Genomic DNA, 15,000 nt, shown 5'->3' with positions numbered 1-15,000 from the left:
AACACTGAGCCGCCGAGCATTGGTAAAGCCTTCGGGCAAAAAACTCTTGTGGGGACATCAAAGACATTCTAATTCCGAGGCAGTCAAGGATTACAGTGTGTAACCTGTGCTGACAACAGATAAATGACTGGCAATATTGTGCCAGAGCTGTTGGGTCCTGCGCGCAGTACTGATGATGATGATGATGATGATGTTATCTTGCAGAATGGACTCTGCTGGGATAATTTTATGATAAAACACTTTTTTCAAATGCCACTGGGTCCAGGCAGGCATTTACTAGCTACAGGGGCAGCAATCAGTTTCTTCAAAATTTACTGTTCTAAGCCCATTAGAGTTCCAGCGCAGCAAGGCTCTGCGATGGAAATGGAAAGTGCTTGTGTTTGTGTGGGGAGGCTGCATGCAAATGTTCCGGGCCGAGCTCCTACCCTTTAGTGTTAGGATGCTTATCAACAGATTTACGTAAACTTGCTCGTAAAAATACAGTTTGCTTTTAGTTGGTGAATATGGATGAGAGAATGAAGATCCCAGCCATTCCCCTGCTTGGGAGCCCAGGTAGAAATGAGGTGCAGAGGGCAGGGCCCCCAAAAATATGTACTTATGGCCAAGGATAGCCCATTGGGTGAGTGACTGATGTGATGGCAAGGAGAAGTGTCCCCTTCTTGGGCCTGGCCCGAGCGTGTTGGCACAGCGGGCACATTTTAGTCAAGTGTTGTAATATGTGAAGGGGTTTTTATGTGTGAGACGTTGGCAATGGCATCCTGCCTGCTGGTGTTCCAGCACAGAGCGCTCACAGACCCCATCCTGTACAACAACACCGAGCTACGCCATTGTCCACGCTGCTCATTTACATGTGCTTTTCATTTTATTTTTTTTTTAAAAAGGAAGATTTTCATACTTCTGAATTCCCCTTCACCTAACAAAAAATCACCTTCGGCTGAACCGTGAAAAATAACTCTGAGCTTTGCTGTTGGAGGAGAGGAGGTGTCGACCTCCCAGGCCCAGCCGCGGGTGGGCCCTGCCTGTGGGGAGACAGCTGAAATCCAGAGCGACGTTTCTCGGATCTGTGTTCTCGCTTTAAATCTGTGTTAAAATGCCTTTGCATGAGAACAGGCCCTCAACTGCAATCCCTGCCCCTTCTCCTCATTCTTCCCGAATCCGAGCCTGTCAAGGATTACAGTGTGCAACCTCTGCTGACAGCAGATAAATAACTGACAGTATTTTAGCAGAGTTGCTAGGTTCTCTGCAGAGTAATTTGTTTTCTCCTTTCTCACCAAGTCTTTAATGTTTTGTTATAAACATCTATAGCAAGGCAGTGTTAATAGAAATGACTTATAGCCAGAGGTCTGGATAAAAGGCTGCGATGGTTTCCGAGCGTCTCTCTGTGACAGCGGCTCTGCCAAAGAATTAGTTTTCCCTCCGTGTAAATGTGCTTTGGTGGAAACAGACAGCAAAATTGCAGTGATCAATGGACAAAGTTCCCAGATTTGATCAACACCGTCTACTATCCCACAGGTTCTCTTTCCAAGGTAACAATGTGAGCTCTCAGTGCATCTGGGGGTGATGGTGGTCACTGGTGTGGCACAATCCTTTCTCACCACAAAATTTGCACACAAGCATTTATGTGCTTGCATTATTCCCTCTTGCTGCCCCCCAGCAAGGCCAGGGGCTCCTGCCAAAGCTTTTGCTGTAGCTGAGACTACGCTGGCTTGTTCCTCCTCTCATATTGCATTTGAGTGTGGCAGTGAATGTGCAAAGTTGCAAACCCTTTGCACCCCAAACCATAACCCACATCGTGCAGATGCCACATGCTGAATTTAGTACTGTAAAATTCTAGGCTCTTTACTCCTTTCTTTCATGGAGAAGACCTGCAGTGTTTCTTTTAATTCAAGGGCCTCATGTTCTTTCTTTCTCCCCTGCCTGTGCTGTATCATCTCGATAACAGAAAGTTGTCAGAAATCAATTCTTCTTCCCCTAATTGCATGGGTGTGATAAAAGATCACACGTGGAATCGGTGAGAATTTACACACACACGCAAACAAATAGCCCTTATCAATTCTCTTGAAAAATCAGATAAACCCATTATCTCACGTTGTACGTAACTGTGTGTGACAAGAGCGTGGGGAAGGAGATACAGGAGCGTGAGGAACTGCAGTGGAAGTCACAATGAGGAAATGCAGAAGAGAAAAAAACCCAGATTGCAAAAATTTATCTGCAGATTTCTGGTCTAAGGGAAAATGGTGTGCACGGAGATAGTGCTGTGCCCCGCTGCCTGGTTTGAATGTAGAGCATCACTGAACTCAAAGAGCTTAAGAAAGGAGTCTGTGGAGAAAAGCTTGTTTTGTGCCCATCACTGCACTACCACATAGTTGCCCACCTCAAGGACCTTTACTCAGAAACGTGTCTCTGATAGTAGAGCCAGGTTACTTTCTTCTGGGAGGTGACAGTGATTAATCAGCGAGCTGAGCACAAGTCCCCTGCAAACTGCAAAGAAGAGGAGCCTACGAAGGCGTATTTTTAATTGTAGCACCTTGTGACTTTTCATCTGCCATACAGAATTCATGTAGTTCATGTGTTCAGCTTTAACGGGAATTCAGAATTCAGAAGTGTTTAATAAAGAGGCTCTCGAGAATGCAGTTTCTTTAATACACGGTGAATCTATACCCAAGTCATATTTTGCTCACACTGCAGAATAAATTTATCCCACCAGGAATTCAGGTGTAGAAAGGCAGCAGAAGATGAAAGTGCTCCACCTCGAAGTCGCCTTTTAGTAGTCAAAGCTGTTATTAGCCTCAGTGGGCATCCCCAGCAGAATCACAGAATTGTAGAGGTTGGTTGTTTTTCCTTTCCAGATGGCTACACATGCAGCATCACGTGAGGAAGGTTGGTCATTTTCAAAAGTATCCTGCTTGTGTCACCCACAAAATCCTCCATTTCAGGGAAATCTCAGCAGGTTTGCGCTTCTCTGCCACCTTGTATGGGGAAATAGCAGAGAACTTGGCTCTGGCTTTGTGCTAAATGGGGATTGAGTGGCTACAGGAAAACTTCATCTTTGAAAAGCAACTGATTCTGGCAAATTTAATCCTAAAAGGTGAAAGTGTGGGGTAGATAAGACAGACTGAAAGCAAAGGCTTAAAATGCAAGTGTTTATACAGCCTGAACTAAAATGTACCAGATATGATAAAAAGCCCATAGGACGTACAGTAACAGGTTTAAAATGGATACTTTTAAGAAGCATATAAGAAAAGTTATCTAATACTCCCAAAGAAAAGCGTTCACAGCATAGATGACAAATGCTGAATTGCCTTGAATGTGTATGTAGATTTGTCTGATTAAGTAGAAGCTGACACCTTGACTTCTTGAACACCCAAGACAAAAAGAAGAGTCTAACTTCTTTTTCATGCAATCCAGAGTTATGTTTGAGAAGAGATATTAGTTTATTTTGAAGAGTGAACTAGAAAGTTGATTAAATACTCTGTGAAATTCAGATTTAAATGTGAACTGGAAGGGGAGTTTGGAAGTATTTGTCATATTTTGTTGTTCATTTATTGGTGAAATCTAATCTTGAAACTTCTTCCAGCAGCCAGGAATTTGGGATACTGAATCGTTTCAGTGGAAGATGCACTATTCCTTAATTCTTGTTTCTGAGAGCTTGCAGAAATTTTCACCGTATAATAGAGATGTCTCAATTGTGAAAATCCTGCTCCTGTAGTGAGCATCACTTGCAGTTTTACCACTTGCGCATATATGGAGTTTGCCTTTTTGTAACACTTCAAATCTATTACTCTAAAACCACAGTATTCAGAGTCTGATCTTGCAGGTGGAGAAACTGAGGCAGAAAGCAAATACCCAAATCACATGTGCCTTTTGTGATGTGTTCTTCTTGCCCAGCTCTGATGACTGCACCACTGTCCTCTTGCTTCTCCCATTCAAGTTTCAGGTAGCTGTGGCCGTGGGACAGAGAGGAGCAGTGGCATCTGTGTTTAAATCAGGTACTTAAATTTTCATTAGCTGATAAGTCTGATGAGTTGGTAGTGGAGCGTTTTTTATCCTTGCAGAAGATTGTGTTTCTGCCAATCATTTTGGAAGATACACAGACAGTAAAGGTGTTAGATTTTGAGTGGTATTTTTTATCATCTGGTTTCAATTGCCCAGGCTGCTGATTAGCAGCTGAAGCATTTTGCTCATTTGGTATCAGCAATGTAATAAAGCAGAGGAGAACTATCTCAGAAATACAAAAAGCTAAAATATTTTGTGATCTGTTTTCACTCAGATGTGTACTTCAAATTGCATTCCTTCACTTGAGGGAAATCATTTCAGTTACTCTGGTCACAGTAGAAAGCAGTCCTCTTTTTGAATGCCTTTTTTCATTAATGTAGATATGTTTCTCAGATGAGAAACGATGTTTCTTCTAATTATGGTTACATGTAGTTAATTTCCTTTCTAAAAAGCTCGGTGTGAAAGGCACTTTCCTTTAAAAAAAGGGGGGAAAAAAAAGAAAAAAGTGATACCGCTGATGTTCCTGTTGCCTTAGCAACAGATTTATTTATTAGGGTCTGAAATGACATGAGTTAATATACCACATACCTGCTGATCGGCAAACTCTCCTATTTCAGCTCCAGTTGACAATTAAGTCCTGGACAGCTACAGCCAGGGGTTAATGTTACTCATTAGGAGAACTAGGTCATTACTGGGAAATCAAGGCACTTAAGGCAGCATGGATAAAATTCAAAATTCAACATCTCAAGGAGTGAGGGGTTTTATGTTAATTAACCTTATTTTCCTTTCATTAAAAAAAATCTTTCATATATGCATATGACAGTGGATCAATTAATTGGGAAAAAAAAAAAGTAAGCTGTAGTTTACTTTCCTAGTTGTCTTCATTTCCTTTGGAAGGGTTTCATTATTTTATGGAAAATTCTTATGTCTATATGATGAGTAAAAAGGGTATTAAAATTAAGAAGGGAATCATCATGGAAATCAGCTTTACCACAAGGGAGTGAGCAAATAAAAGCCTTGGAAATGAAAATAAATAAGCTTTGCTAATACCTCACCTAAGGAGCAGCATATAAGCCCATCAGAGCTTGGAGATATTTAGAGGTACTTCTTTGCTTCTTTATTAAGCAGTTACATAGTTATTTGACCTTCAGAAACTGAAACTTTAGAGAACTAAATCCAAGTTGTTGGTAAATATTCTATTTACGGAAAGCTGCTCAGTGATGTAGCACACAGTAACTCCTGTGGTTAGCAATCGGTGTCTGGTTTCCAGTAAAATTAAATATATTCTCTGAAAGTTTTATTAAGATATCTGAGTGGGAGTTTTAACTTGATAAGTCACAAGTGATTTAATAAAGCTCTCCAGAAAGCCTTTATTTACTAACTTTTAGCAGACTTCATTCTGATATTGGAGAACTTAATAGGCTGAAAAGGAATCATATTAAAATAAAAGTTTCTTTTTTACTCACTGCTTCCCCAAATACATTCGGTTCTTTCACTTCTACTAAGCACTATACTTTCTTTTCGCTATTCAAGCTCTGCAGCCCTGTTTTGCTCCTTGTTACGTGTGGAGAAATTTGGTGTCAACCCTTTTTCCACTCCCGTAAAGTCGAGGTTAAAGCACATCCTACCTGGGGTGCACATAGTGGAGCAGTAAGTGATTGTAAAAGCAGTGTTATCTGCACCAGAAGCAAAAGTCAAGCCCTGTGAGTGCTTTTCTGCTACAGGGGATGCTTTTGCGTTTTAAAGTAGAAGGCAAACAGCATCAAGATTCTGCTTCAAATGTCATATGTAGAAACCTTCCTTCTTTGTTCCCTCTGTCCTACCCAGCTGCTCATAGTGCAGCCACTTCAGTGCTGTCCTCTGAAGGCTCTCATGACAGGTGTTTCAGCCGTGACTGAAAAGATGATCTTGACTTAAACATAGGACTGGAAAAATTGAGAACTTAAATGTTTGGGGTCTCTGCCCTCTTCCTTGACGAGAGATTCATTTTATGATGTCTTTCTTCTCCACGCAACTGCAAAACCCAGTTCTTTTACCAGGAATGCATGTGAACTGGCGGGACGAACGAGTCCTTTCATAGCTGTGAAGGAAGAGGGCTTACACTCTTCCGCCTGTTGCCATCAAAGTCATCTTTTTCTATCCCTTTCTCCCAAAGTCATCTTGACCTTTCTCTTTCAGACATCTTCCTTTTCTCTTTTCCAGGCTCAATTCCACAGGCATGTCCTCCTTTCTATTTCCCTTTTGCAGCAAACCTGCTTCTCATTTTCCTTTCCCACGATTTCTCAGCATTTCTCTTGTCTAGAAGTTGCCATCACTCTCCCTCCCGTCAATGGTACTGTCCTATTTGATTCCTGCTTGCTCATAAGCTTCACTGTCCAACCTTACTGTTTTGCCCTCTTGATCTCTCCCATTAATTTTCTTAATCAGTTTATTACCTTCTTCATTATACGATCTGATTATATGATTCATTCCTTTTGCTTTTTGTGGTTCACTTCTGATAGTTTTAGTCAAACTAGAAGAGCACACTTTACCATTAGCACTTTCTGCCTCTTCATTCCCTTTCTTCTACCATTGTCTTTTTCTTAGCAAATCTTCCTCTTTTTCTTGTGATTTTGTATTCTTAATGCATACAAACTAATTCTTTATTCTGCGAAGTCCGATGATGTTATTCTGAGTCCAGGAAAGGAATCGTTGAAAGTGAAGTCAAGCTCTGTGTTTTCAGTTCAGATGTTAGATTCTGCCTGGCTTTCAGCAGCCTGACTGATCTGAGATGTGTCCAAAATGTGGATATTTTTAGGAAGATCTTCACAAGGGCAATAAAAAGCACTTCTTTGACATAAAATCAAACCCATTCATATATTCAGTTCTTGCTCAAAGAGAAAATGAGGCTTGAATGCATAGAACAGAGGCTTCTTTGAAATGTAATGTATGCAAGATATGTGTTGCAGTTGCATTAGGTAGTGGGACTTTTACATCTTGTTCTTTGGCTGTTCTGGAAAATTTTTGGCAGCATTTTTTCTGGATGATCACAGTCCAAGATAGCTTCAGCCCTGGGAAACATCATAAACAAGGACAGGAAGGGTTTTGTAATAAGTCCTAGGCGAACTTAGCAGACAAAGCCACCAGCCCCCTTTGTAATATGCAGGACTCGTCACCAAAGCATGCAAATACCTTCTGAGAGTCAAAAATCAAGTTGTTCGTCAGCCAATGATCTAATATTCTTCTTTGCTTTCACCAATAATGGGGGGTTATGTTTCTTCTGCTTCTTCCCTGAAAGCTCCTTTTAATTAATTTCTTCTTCTTACTGCACCGCAATATGTGATTTTCTTCTCTCACTCTCTTCTTTTCCTCCCCACTTTCCTCTTCTCCTTGTTTTAATCTGTCCTTTCTCCCTTTGTCTTCTCTAATCTCTGCTTTTTCTTGCTTGCAGTTGTATGAAAACTTGACTCAATGAAATGAGTTCGTTCCTTGTTCTGAAAGCTGTGAGATGTGTAGTTGTGTTAATCTCTTTGACTAATGAGTTTCAAACCTTGGTCGTCTTGCCAAAAGAGTTCCTTCTTAGGAGCTCCATCCTTGCAGAGGGCAGCTTCACAAATCCAAGAAGCAAGAGTTATCTTTGGTAACTGTTCTCACTCCCTTCATAGTATTCATTACTGACCAGGACTCGGTTTTGACCCAGACTGAGCTTTTGGGAGATTATTCAGTAAGTCATAGTTTGGTGATATGAGTTCACTTTGAACATTAGAGAGGAATGGACATTGTTGTTCCCCAGGGTTTAGTTTGGTGGATTTTCCAATATCAGGCAAATGTGTAAGAGAGTATTTTTCATGTAGTGATATGTTAGATTCTTCTGTTCTTCCAGTGAACCACCTGAGAAAATTCTTAGCCACTTACTATCATATTCATAGCCATTATTACCGTGGCGTGATTTCTACAGTATGTGGAATTAAAATGGTGCATATTAGGTATGGTTATCAAGGCTGTCAGCATCACTCACATTCTTTATCTTGCTTACCATGAGTCCCAACAACAGGGAACCGTTTGTCATATTACCTTTGGAACACAAAAGGAAGTTCATTTCTATTTTTTAAATAAACTAGTTGAGGTAGTCCATAGCAGTTAGTGGATTCCATGGCAAATGCAACAGAAATGGTTTTCATCTAAATCCTGCACTTGTGAAAAGCTAAGTTAACTAATTTGGATTAAAAAAAACTGAAAGAAAGGCATCTGAATAAAAGTGCATTGATTTTTACACCAATGGAACTGAGACCAAAGAGCGGTCTTTGTCTCCAAAGGTTAATCTCTCTTTAGGAAATAAGCAGGAGGCTCAGTGACTGATGGTGATCCTGAGATTTCTTTGGGTGGAGAATGCGTAATATTTTATTTTGAGATTTTTCTTCATGAATTGTGAGGGGAGAAGAAGAAGAATCTAAACAATAAACTCCCAAGGTTCTTTTTTATGAATCTCCTCGAGATAATGCAAGATAGGAGAAAATGCTTTTCCAGCGTAAAGCAAAATGCCACCCATTTTTCTCAGGCCAGCAATTTAAAAAAAAAAAAATCAGAAGGTAAAATACACACTCCTCACTGTAAATAAGTCATGGGCTATAGTAGAAAATAAAACACGGTGTTTGCCAGTAGTGTTCAGCTGCTTTGTGGCTGTCCCCTGCCAGCTTTGAATCCCTTGGCGTGCACGGGTGTTTTGCAAGCACAGGTGAGCATCAGGGGAATTTTTTACTTGTAGGACCTCCAAATTGCTGCCTGGAATTTATTCTTCAGCATCTTTTTTTTTTTATCAGTGATGCTTACACAAAAGCATTTTCTTCTAGCTGACTCCATTTTCTCTTAACTGAGGGGGTATTAGATGTTGCGGTAACTTTTGATGCTGATGATGCCAGACAATGTTTAGAGGCACAATTACAGCAGAGACATTTTGTAAGCATATCAGCTAAAGAAGAAAACTCATTGGACCTAACTACATATTTACACTCTACCTCAGCCTCACATTGGAGATATAAAAAGATGGAAAAAATACTGTGATAAATTGAATAAATGGAAAGCAATTAACTTTTCCTTCATGTTTGCATTTCCATAGTTATTTCTTTTTCCCCTGTTTCTTTCCTAACAGCTCTTTCCTGGCAGTAATATTTCCTCTTTTGCAGTTATCGGGAGCATTGTTACCAGAAATTTGGTACTAGAATTTTTTATTTTTTATTTTTTTCCCTTTTTTTTAATGTCAACATAGAAAATGTATAACTAGAATCATTTGGTTTAGGAAAGTCTTCTGCTCACCATGAAAATAATTATTTAAATGTATTTCATCGGTATGCTGAATAGGCTTGTAGTACAAGTCCTCTCACTTTAGGAAGAATATTATCTTCCAGAATTATTTACTGACTCTGACCCTCAGCACACTTCTAGAGATGAAAGCTCCTGTAAAGCTGCATTGTACAGATGAGGAAACCTGGGCAGAGCGCTCTCATGGGAAATCAGTGTCAGGAAAAGACCAGAACTCTGTAATTCTCTGTTCTGAAGGCCATGCTTCTTTCCTTGTAACTACACTGTTGCTTTCTAACATTATTGGATTATAATAAGCCTTAGATTCAAATTTTACTGACCTCAAAATGTAATGCAAAATATCAAGGCGTATCCTAGTAAATAGTGCAGTGAAGTCTTAAATCACTGATAATTTTTCTCTAGGTTAGTTTTGGCGTGAAGTGAAGCCCCATTTCTAGTTCAGCAGAGTGTGCATTTCAGGGCTGCCCCACTTCTTCATGTGCTGCCTTTTTTTTCTTGAGAATGAGATAGAGGGTCAGCAGGAGGCTGTTGTCATATGAGTCCTCATATCAGCCCGTCCTGGCATCCTCCATCGCCTTCCCCAGTTCTGCAATGCATCAGTCAGATTGTAGAGAACCTCAAGTTCCTGCTTTTATCACCCAAAGAAAGAACATTACTGGGATAAGGGCACCTTCCAGCTTCTGGCTCTGCTTGCGATAAAGGTGTGGGTCTTGTCTTGCTGCCTGCTCTCAGCAGCCTCTGTTATTCTTCTCCTTCATTGTCTCAGAAATATGAAGTTTTTCAGTGGATTGCGTGTGTTTTCTACCTTCTTGTCCTTGATTCTTTTGTTCTTCATCCTCTTTGCACCATGCTTCTCCTCTAACATTGCTGAATGTCTTTCCTCTTTTTATTCCTTCTGTTCCATTCTTCTCCTTTAATTACTGTGCAGTTTTATTTTTGCTTCCTAATTTATATCTTTACTGATATTTTTCTGACCTTTTCTCTGCCACTGATAGTGCTCTCAAATGCTCTCAGCAGCTTCTATTTCCATCAGAGTCTGACTCTTCTGTATTCTTTCCTTTCTTCCCAACCTTCTGCCTTTTCCTGTTTCTTTTCTCTGTCTCCAGAAATGCTGCCCAACCTCATAAATAATGAAGAATTCTTTAGCGGCCTGTTCTGTGAGCCATTTTCTGTCAATAACTTCATATAGCCAGGAATGTGTTTCACCTCTTGCTGTATATTTTAGAAAAGTGCTAAAATGCTACTTTTACTCCTGAAGATTTTTTACTTGTTTTAGTAATGCTACTTCTCACCTTTGCCTGTCTGCCATTCAAGAGATTTTATGAAGTTAGCAGGCAACAGGAGATGCACACAGGTTGGAAGGTGGGTTCCTTACCTGATGCTTACCATAGGTTGCTCCTCTGTGCCTTGGAACTAATGCTGCTGTTCCTCTCCGGGCTCTCAATGTGTTCTATTTACTGTGGTGTAAGAAATGTTTTGAATTGCTTGGATTTCAAGCACTGTCTGAAGTGAAATATTACGGTGTGCTCTTCACCATTTTGAATTCTCTACCACTGAAATACTGCAAATCGGGCCATGCTAAATGTCTTAAGAAGATTAAGATCAAGCTTTTTAATATTGCATTTAGCTGAGCTCATTTGTAACCCTTTCAGAGTATGGCCCACCTTGGGAGATGACAGGACCAGAATCGTTGCAAACCTTCATGCAGCATTATTTGAAATATTTAGAATTTCCCCCTGGCTCAGCACTTTCATATTTCTGACTAGCTTGCACAGATTTTAAACTGGATTTCTTTTTAATACATTGCATTCATTTTGTGGCTTTGAGCAAGTTCTGTCTCTCTTGCCCAACTCTTTGCTTTCCAATCTCATTGCTGTATGTGTTTTTCTCCAAATTCTAAATAACTGGGATTATCACCAAGTATAAGTTTACGTATACTTAAAAATGTAAGCTCGAGTCGCAGAAAACCACCTGAGTCTCATACTAAATTTCACTTAAATTCAAGATATGAGTATGAACAGAATAGTGCATAAAATTGTGCTATTCCTTTTTTTATTTATTTTTTTATTTTATTTTTTTGGCCCCATTTATTTTCCATCACTGGTCAGGGTGTAGGTGTCCTGCAGCAGCAAGGATTAACTCAGGTTCAGCTGTCTTGTATGCACTCTCCTTCCAGGTCCAGCAAAGGGCAAAGCTCTTTGGGGTTCTCGGTCTCAATTAATAAAATCCCTGAAAAGCAGAAAAGTTCAAAGACTTTTACCACTGATTGTACAGAGGTGCATCGCTGCAGTGCAAAAAGGCTGTGGTTTTAAATCATTTTAGACTGAAAAGAGGGATGTCAAGTCATCAATCCTGACACTGTCCTTCTGTGGTGAAAAAGTAATACTATCACACCCATGTTATAAAAAGAAAATCTAAGGTGGAGATAACAGAGGGTTGATAGTGGTGGGTACTAATGCTACAGTCCTCCCATTGCTCATCTGGGGACAGTCCTGAAAGTTTTTTTGGTTTACAAGGGGAAGTCACCATAAATCAGTATAAATTCTGATCCCACTCCCAGACCGCCACACTTCACACGTGTTTGGGACAGAAAAATTAAAAAGCTTTGAGTAATTCTAGGTAAAAAAAAATATATATGTTAGCGTGCAGTATTTAAACCTGGAGACTGAGCAACTCCAAGAGCATTGCACTCAAATGCAAATATAGGTATGAGCAGGAAGCAGATGGTGCCCGTGTCCATTTTGTGGAAGTTTGCAGCTGGAGTTTGTCCATTTTGGTGCTTTCATGTTCTTAGGATGAAATTTAGACTGCATTCATACCATGCCCAGTTCTTACTTTTCCTTTACCAGATGCAGACCATATCCAAGAGCATTGCAAATACCTAAACTAAATAGCTAAGCCTGACCCTGGAATCAAATTAGTTTAATTTTCCCCAAAAGGTAATATCTCGAAAGAAAGTTTTGTATTTTTATATCAGGCTTTTGTAATATTTTGCAGTCCTTCCTAAGGAAATGGAGTTTATATAATTAATACTGTTTAATAAAGCTCCAAAATGCAACAGATGCAACCAAAAGTGCACGTCATTTTGAGCAGATCTTTACAGAACAGACATTCCATATTGTGTTCATCTTTTTCCACGATCACTGCTATGACAATCTGGTGTGTTTAGCAGTTGTTGCTGAGTAAGGCAGACTGGATTGTATATGGCTTTCTCCATGTTAGCCAAGAAACGTAGCGCTCTTTGGTGCGGTAAAGAGGTGGTCTTGGGTTAGTTAGTCCTTTCTACCAGGAGCTATGCTAATGTACAGGTGTAAGAAGGCATTGCCACCTGTAGGTGCACGTGCCAAGAGCTTGCTCTAGGTCGTAACAAAAATGACTGAAAATGAAATGGCTGCATTGTGGAAAAGTCACAGGAACGGACAGCTCAAACGGCGTGACCTTCTGGGGAGAAAAAGATGGCAAAGTTCACAAAACGGGTCACTGAAACCTCTGAGTATTGTATAAAAGCCAAATATTTCAGAGGAGATGAGGAAGGAGGATCACCTACATCAGAAAACCCTTAAGAAAGCCTCCAGTGCAGAGGAAACATTTCCTCTTTCAGCATTCCTTCTGGGTGCCAAATTTTCCTTCTGTTCCTCCCCACCTATTAAACAAAGCTGCAACTTCCAATTCCTATCAGTTTTCCTAAATATGTGCAGCTTATGTGGCTTCTCCGAGCCGCGAGGCTTCACGTTCTCCTGCCAGCTCCTTGACAATGTGGCTCCAACAGCATCCTCCACTTTTGGCTGCCTCTGGGACCCCTGGTCTCTTCTGGAAAGGGAAAGGGAAAGCATTTCCTTTTCTGGAAGGACTTTTTGTGACTCAGAAGCCGATAGCACGGCTGTGAAAAGCTTGGAAGGATCCATGTGAGCTCTGTCTGTCGGGGCCCATTGTGGATGGGAAGCTGCAGGCCTCAGTGCTCCTCAGGATTGCTTACACACAGCATGAGCACCTGTCCAAAAAGGGAAACTGAGGCAAACAGAGGACAGGGAATAAGCTTGGACTGATAATTTACCTGCAGAAACAGGTGGATCTCTCAATTCAAGCAGCCCTTGTGTTTCTGCAGAAACAGCTAAAAGAAATTCTCTGTCCGAATTCTCTCTTGTCCACTTTAGTTACTGGAACCACCGTGATGACTCCTGGTTTACAGATGTGAAACAAATTATGAAGCTTATGCTGTTGCATTCCTTTTTATTATTTGGAACAAAACAAATCTAGGAGATGTTGAACTTCTTAAAGTAATTATTGTCTGGCTTTCTTTTAGAAAAAAAATGCATCTGATTCAGAGAACTTCCCGGCTCCTGACGATTTTTGCAGCCTAGGAAAGTCATATTAATTATAAGATTAATATGTTTTAATTCCCTAAACCAAAAATATTGACTGAATGAGAAATTAACACATGTAGAGCTGCAGATGTCATTTGGCTTCAGATTTCCTGAACGATATAATTATTAATCTTTCATATAGCGGTGTGACAAACCTACAGATTCATTCTGGAAAATCACTCTGTGAAGAAAGACATCAGGGCCACTGAGTTGTAGGTTTTCCCTTAGTACAGGAAGGAAAACAGTGGAGTTTTCTAAATAATAAATAAAACCAAAATATCTTAAAGGCATATGGCACACATCTGTTTAAAATACAATAATTTAAAGCAGAATAATTAAATGTGAGATGTGTGTAATATTCACCTTAGCGTGGGGAACTACCTTATTTTGTTTTTAAAATAATCTACCAAATTTTGGAGAATTAGGTCATCTGTGATATCTTTTTAACCGTTGATCTGTCCTGTTAAAGGCAGTAGACGAACAAATTGTTTTTTTCCACTTTGTTATTAACCGAATTTGGTTTTGCCTTCTATTAGTTCTTCCCTTTCTTTTTCACCTGAAGCACCAAAAGGATTGGGAGCTTTCCATCGGTTCAGAGATTCATGACATTCTGGTTGGAGAGATCCTAATTTTTTTACAAAAGTTTTTTAGTAATGTGTTACTCCTGAAAAAAAAAAACAAAGGTGAAATGTACTATAGGTTAAGCATGCAATCTCCTATAAAGAATAAGCATATTCTGGAAAGAAGATTGTATACATAAGGAAAAAAAATTAATGATCATGTTTTTTTTCCCACCTTATCCTTTCTCTAGTATGATGTTGCATTGTTTGAGGAGAGGGAAGAGATACAAGCATCGCATGAAGCTGTTCTGTTCCTGAGTGCTGGGTTGAGGAAAATATTCAAGCACGCTGTATAAACAAAGAGGGAATTTATACTCAAAGTAGAATTGAAGATAAATACTGTTCTGGTAAACAGAAAACAATTTCAGAAGTAAACACGAGTGATGCTGAGATAAGTTCTGTTTATTTCAAGGGAACATGACAAAGATCCTGAAACTTTCTTTAAAGTGTTGCTGAAACTGAAGGAGCAAGAGCTACCTTTTCACGTGTCCGTCCTTGGGGAGACTTTCACTGATGTTCCAGGTACTTTTTACTTTTGCTTTTTAAATCTTTAACATAAAGTTACCATGAAATAGATAATTCAGGGGGGGAGGGGTTCCTGCATTTTGCTATGTTAGTGGAGACAACTTATTTTAATTGTTTTTACTTGGGATATTAAAATACTGATAGGTTGCGCAATTAAAATGATTAGAGACAGCAAGCATTTTCGTTTTCCTTAGCAG

General features: G+C 39.8%; 1 protein-coding gene across 3 annotated transcripts in view; it reads left to right on the top strand.

Annotated features, from left to right (window-relative positions):
* The window catches only part of LOC100543675 (glycosyltransferase-like domain-containing protein 1), a 26,892-nt gene that overhangs the window by 2,787 nt on the left and 9,105 nt on the right, over positions 1-15,000 (top strand). For all 3 annotated transcript variants that reach the window (XR_794199.3, XM_010714004.3, XM_010714005.3), the window contains exon 2: positions 14,691-14,800. Coding sequence is in view for 2 of the 3 variants with exons in the window: in XM_010714004.3 (XP_010712306.1) it covers positions 14,691-14,800 (110 nt within the window). In the remaining variant the exon portion in view is untranslated. The remainder of the gene's footprint in view (positions 1-14,690; positions 14,801-15,000) is intronic.

The sequence above is a fragment of the Meleagris gallopavo genome, chromosome 7 (assembly GCF_000146605.3).
Source record: "Meleagris gallopavo isolate NT-WF06-2002-E0010 breed Aviagen turkey brand Nicholas breeding stock chromosome 7, Turkey_5.1, whole genome shotgun sequence".
Taxonomy (NCBI): Eukaryota; Metazoa; Chordata; class Aves; order Galliformes; family Phasianidae; genus Meleagris; species Meleagris gallopavo.
This window is presented reverse-complemented; position numbering and strand designations above follow the sequence as displayed.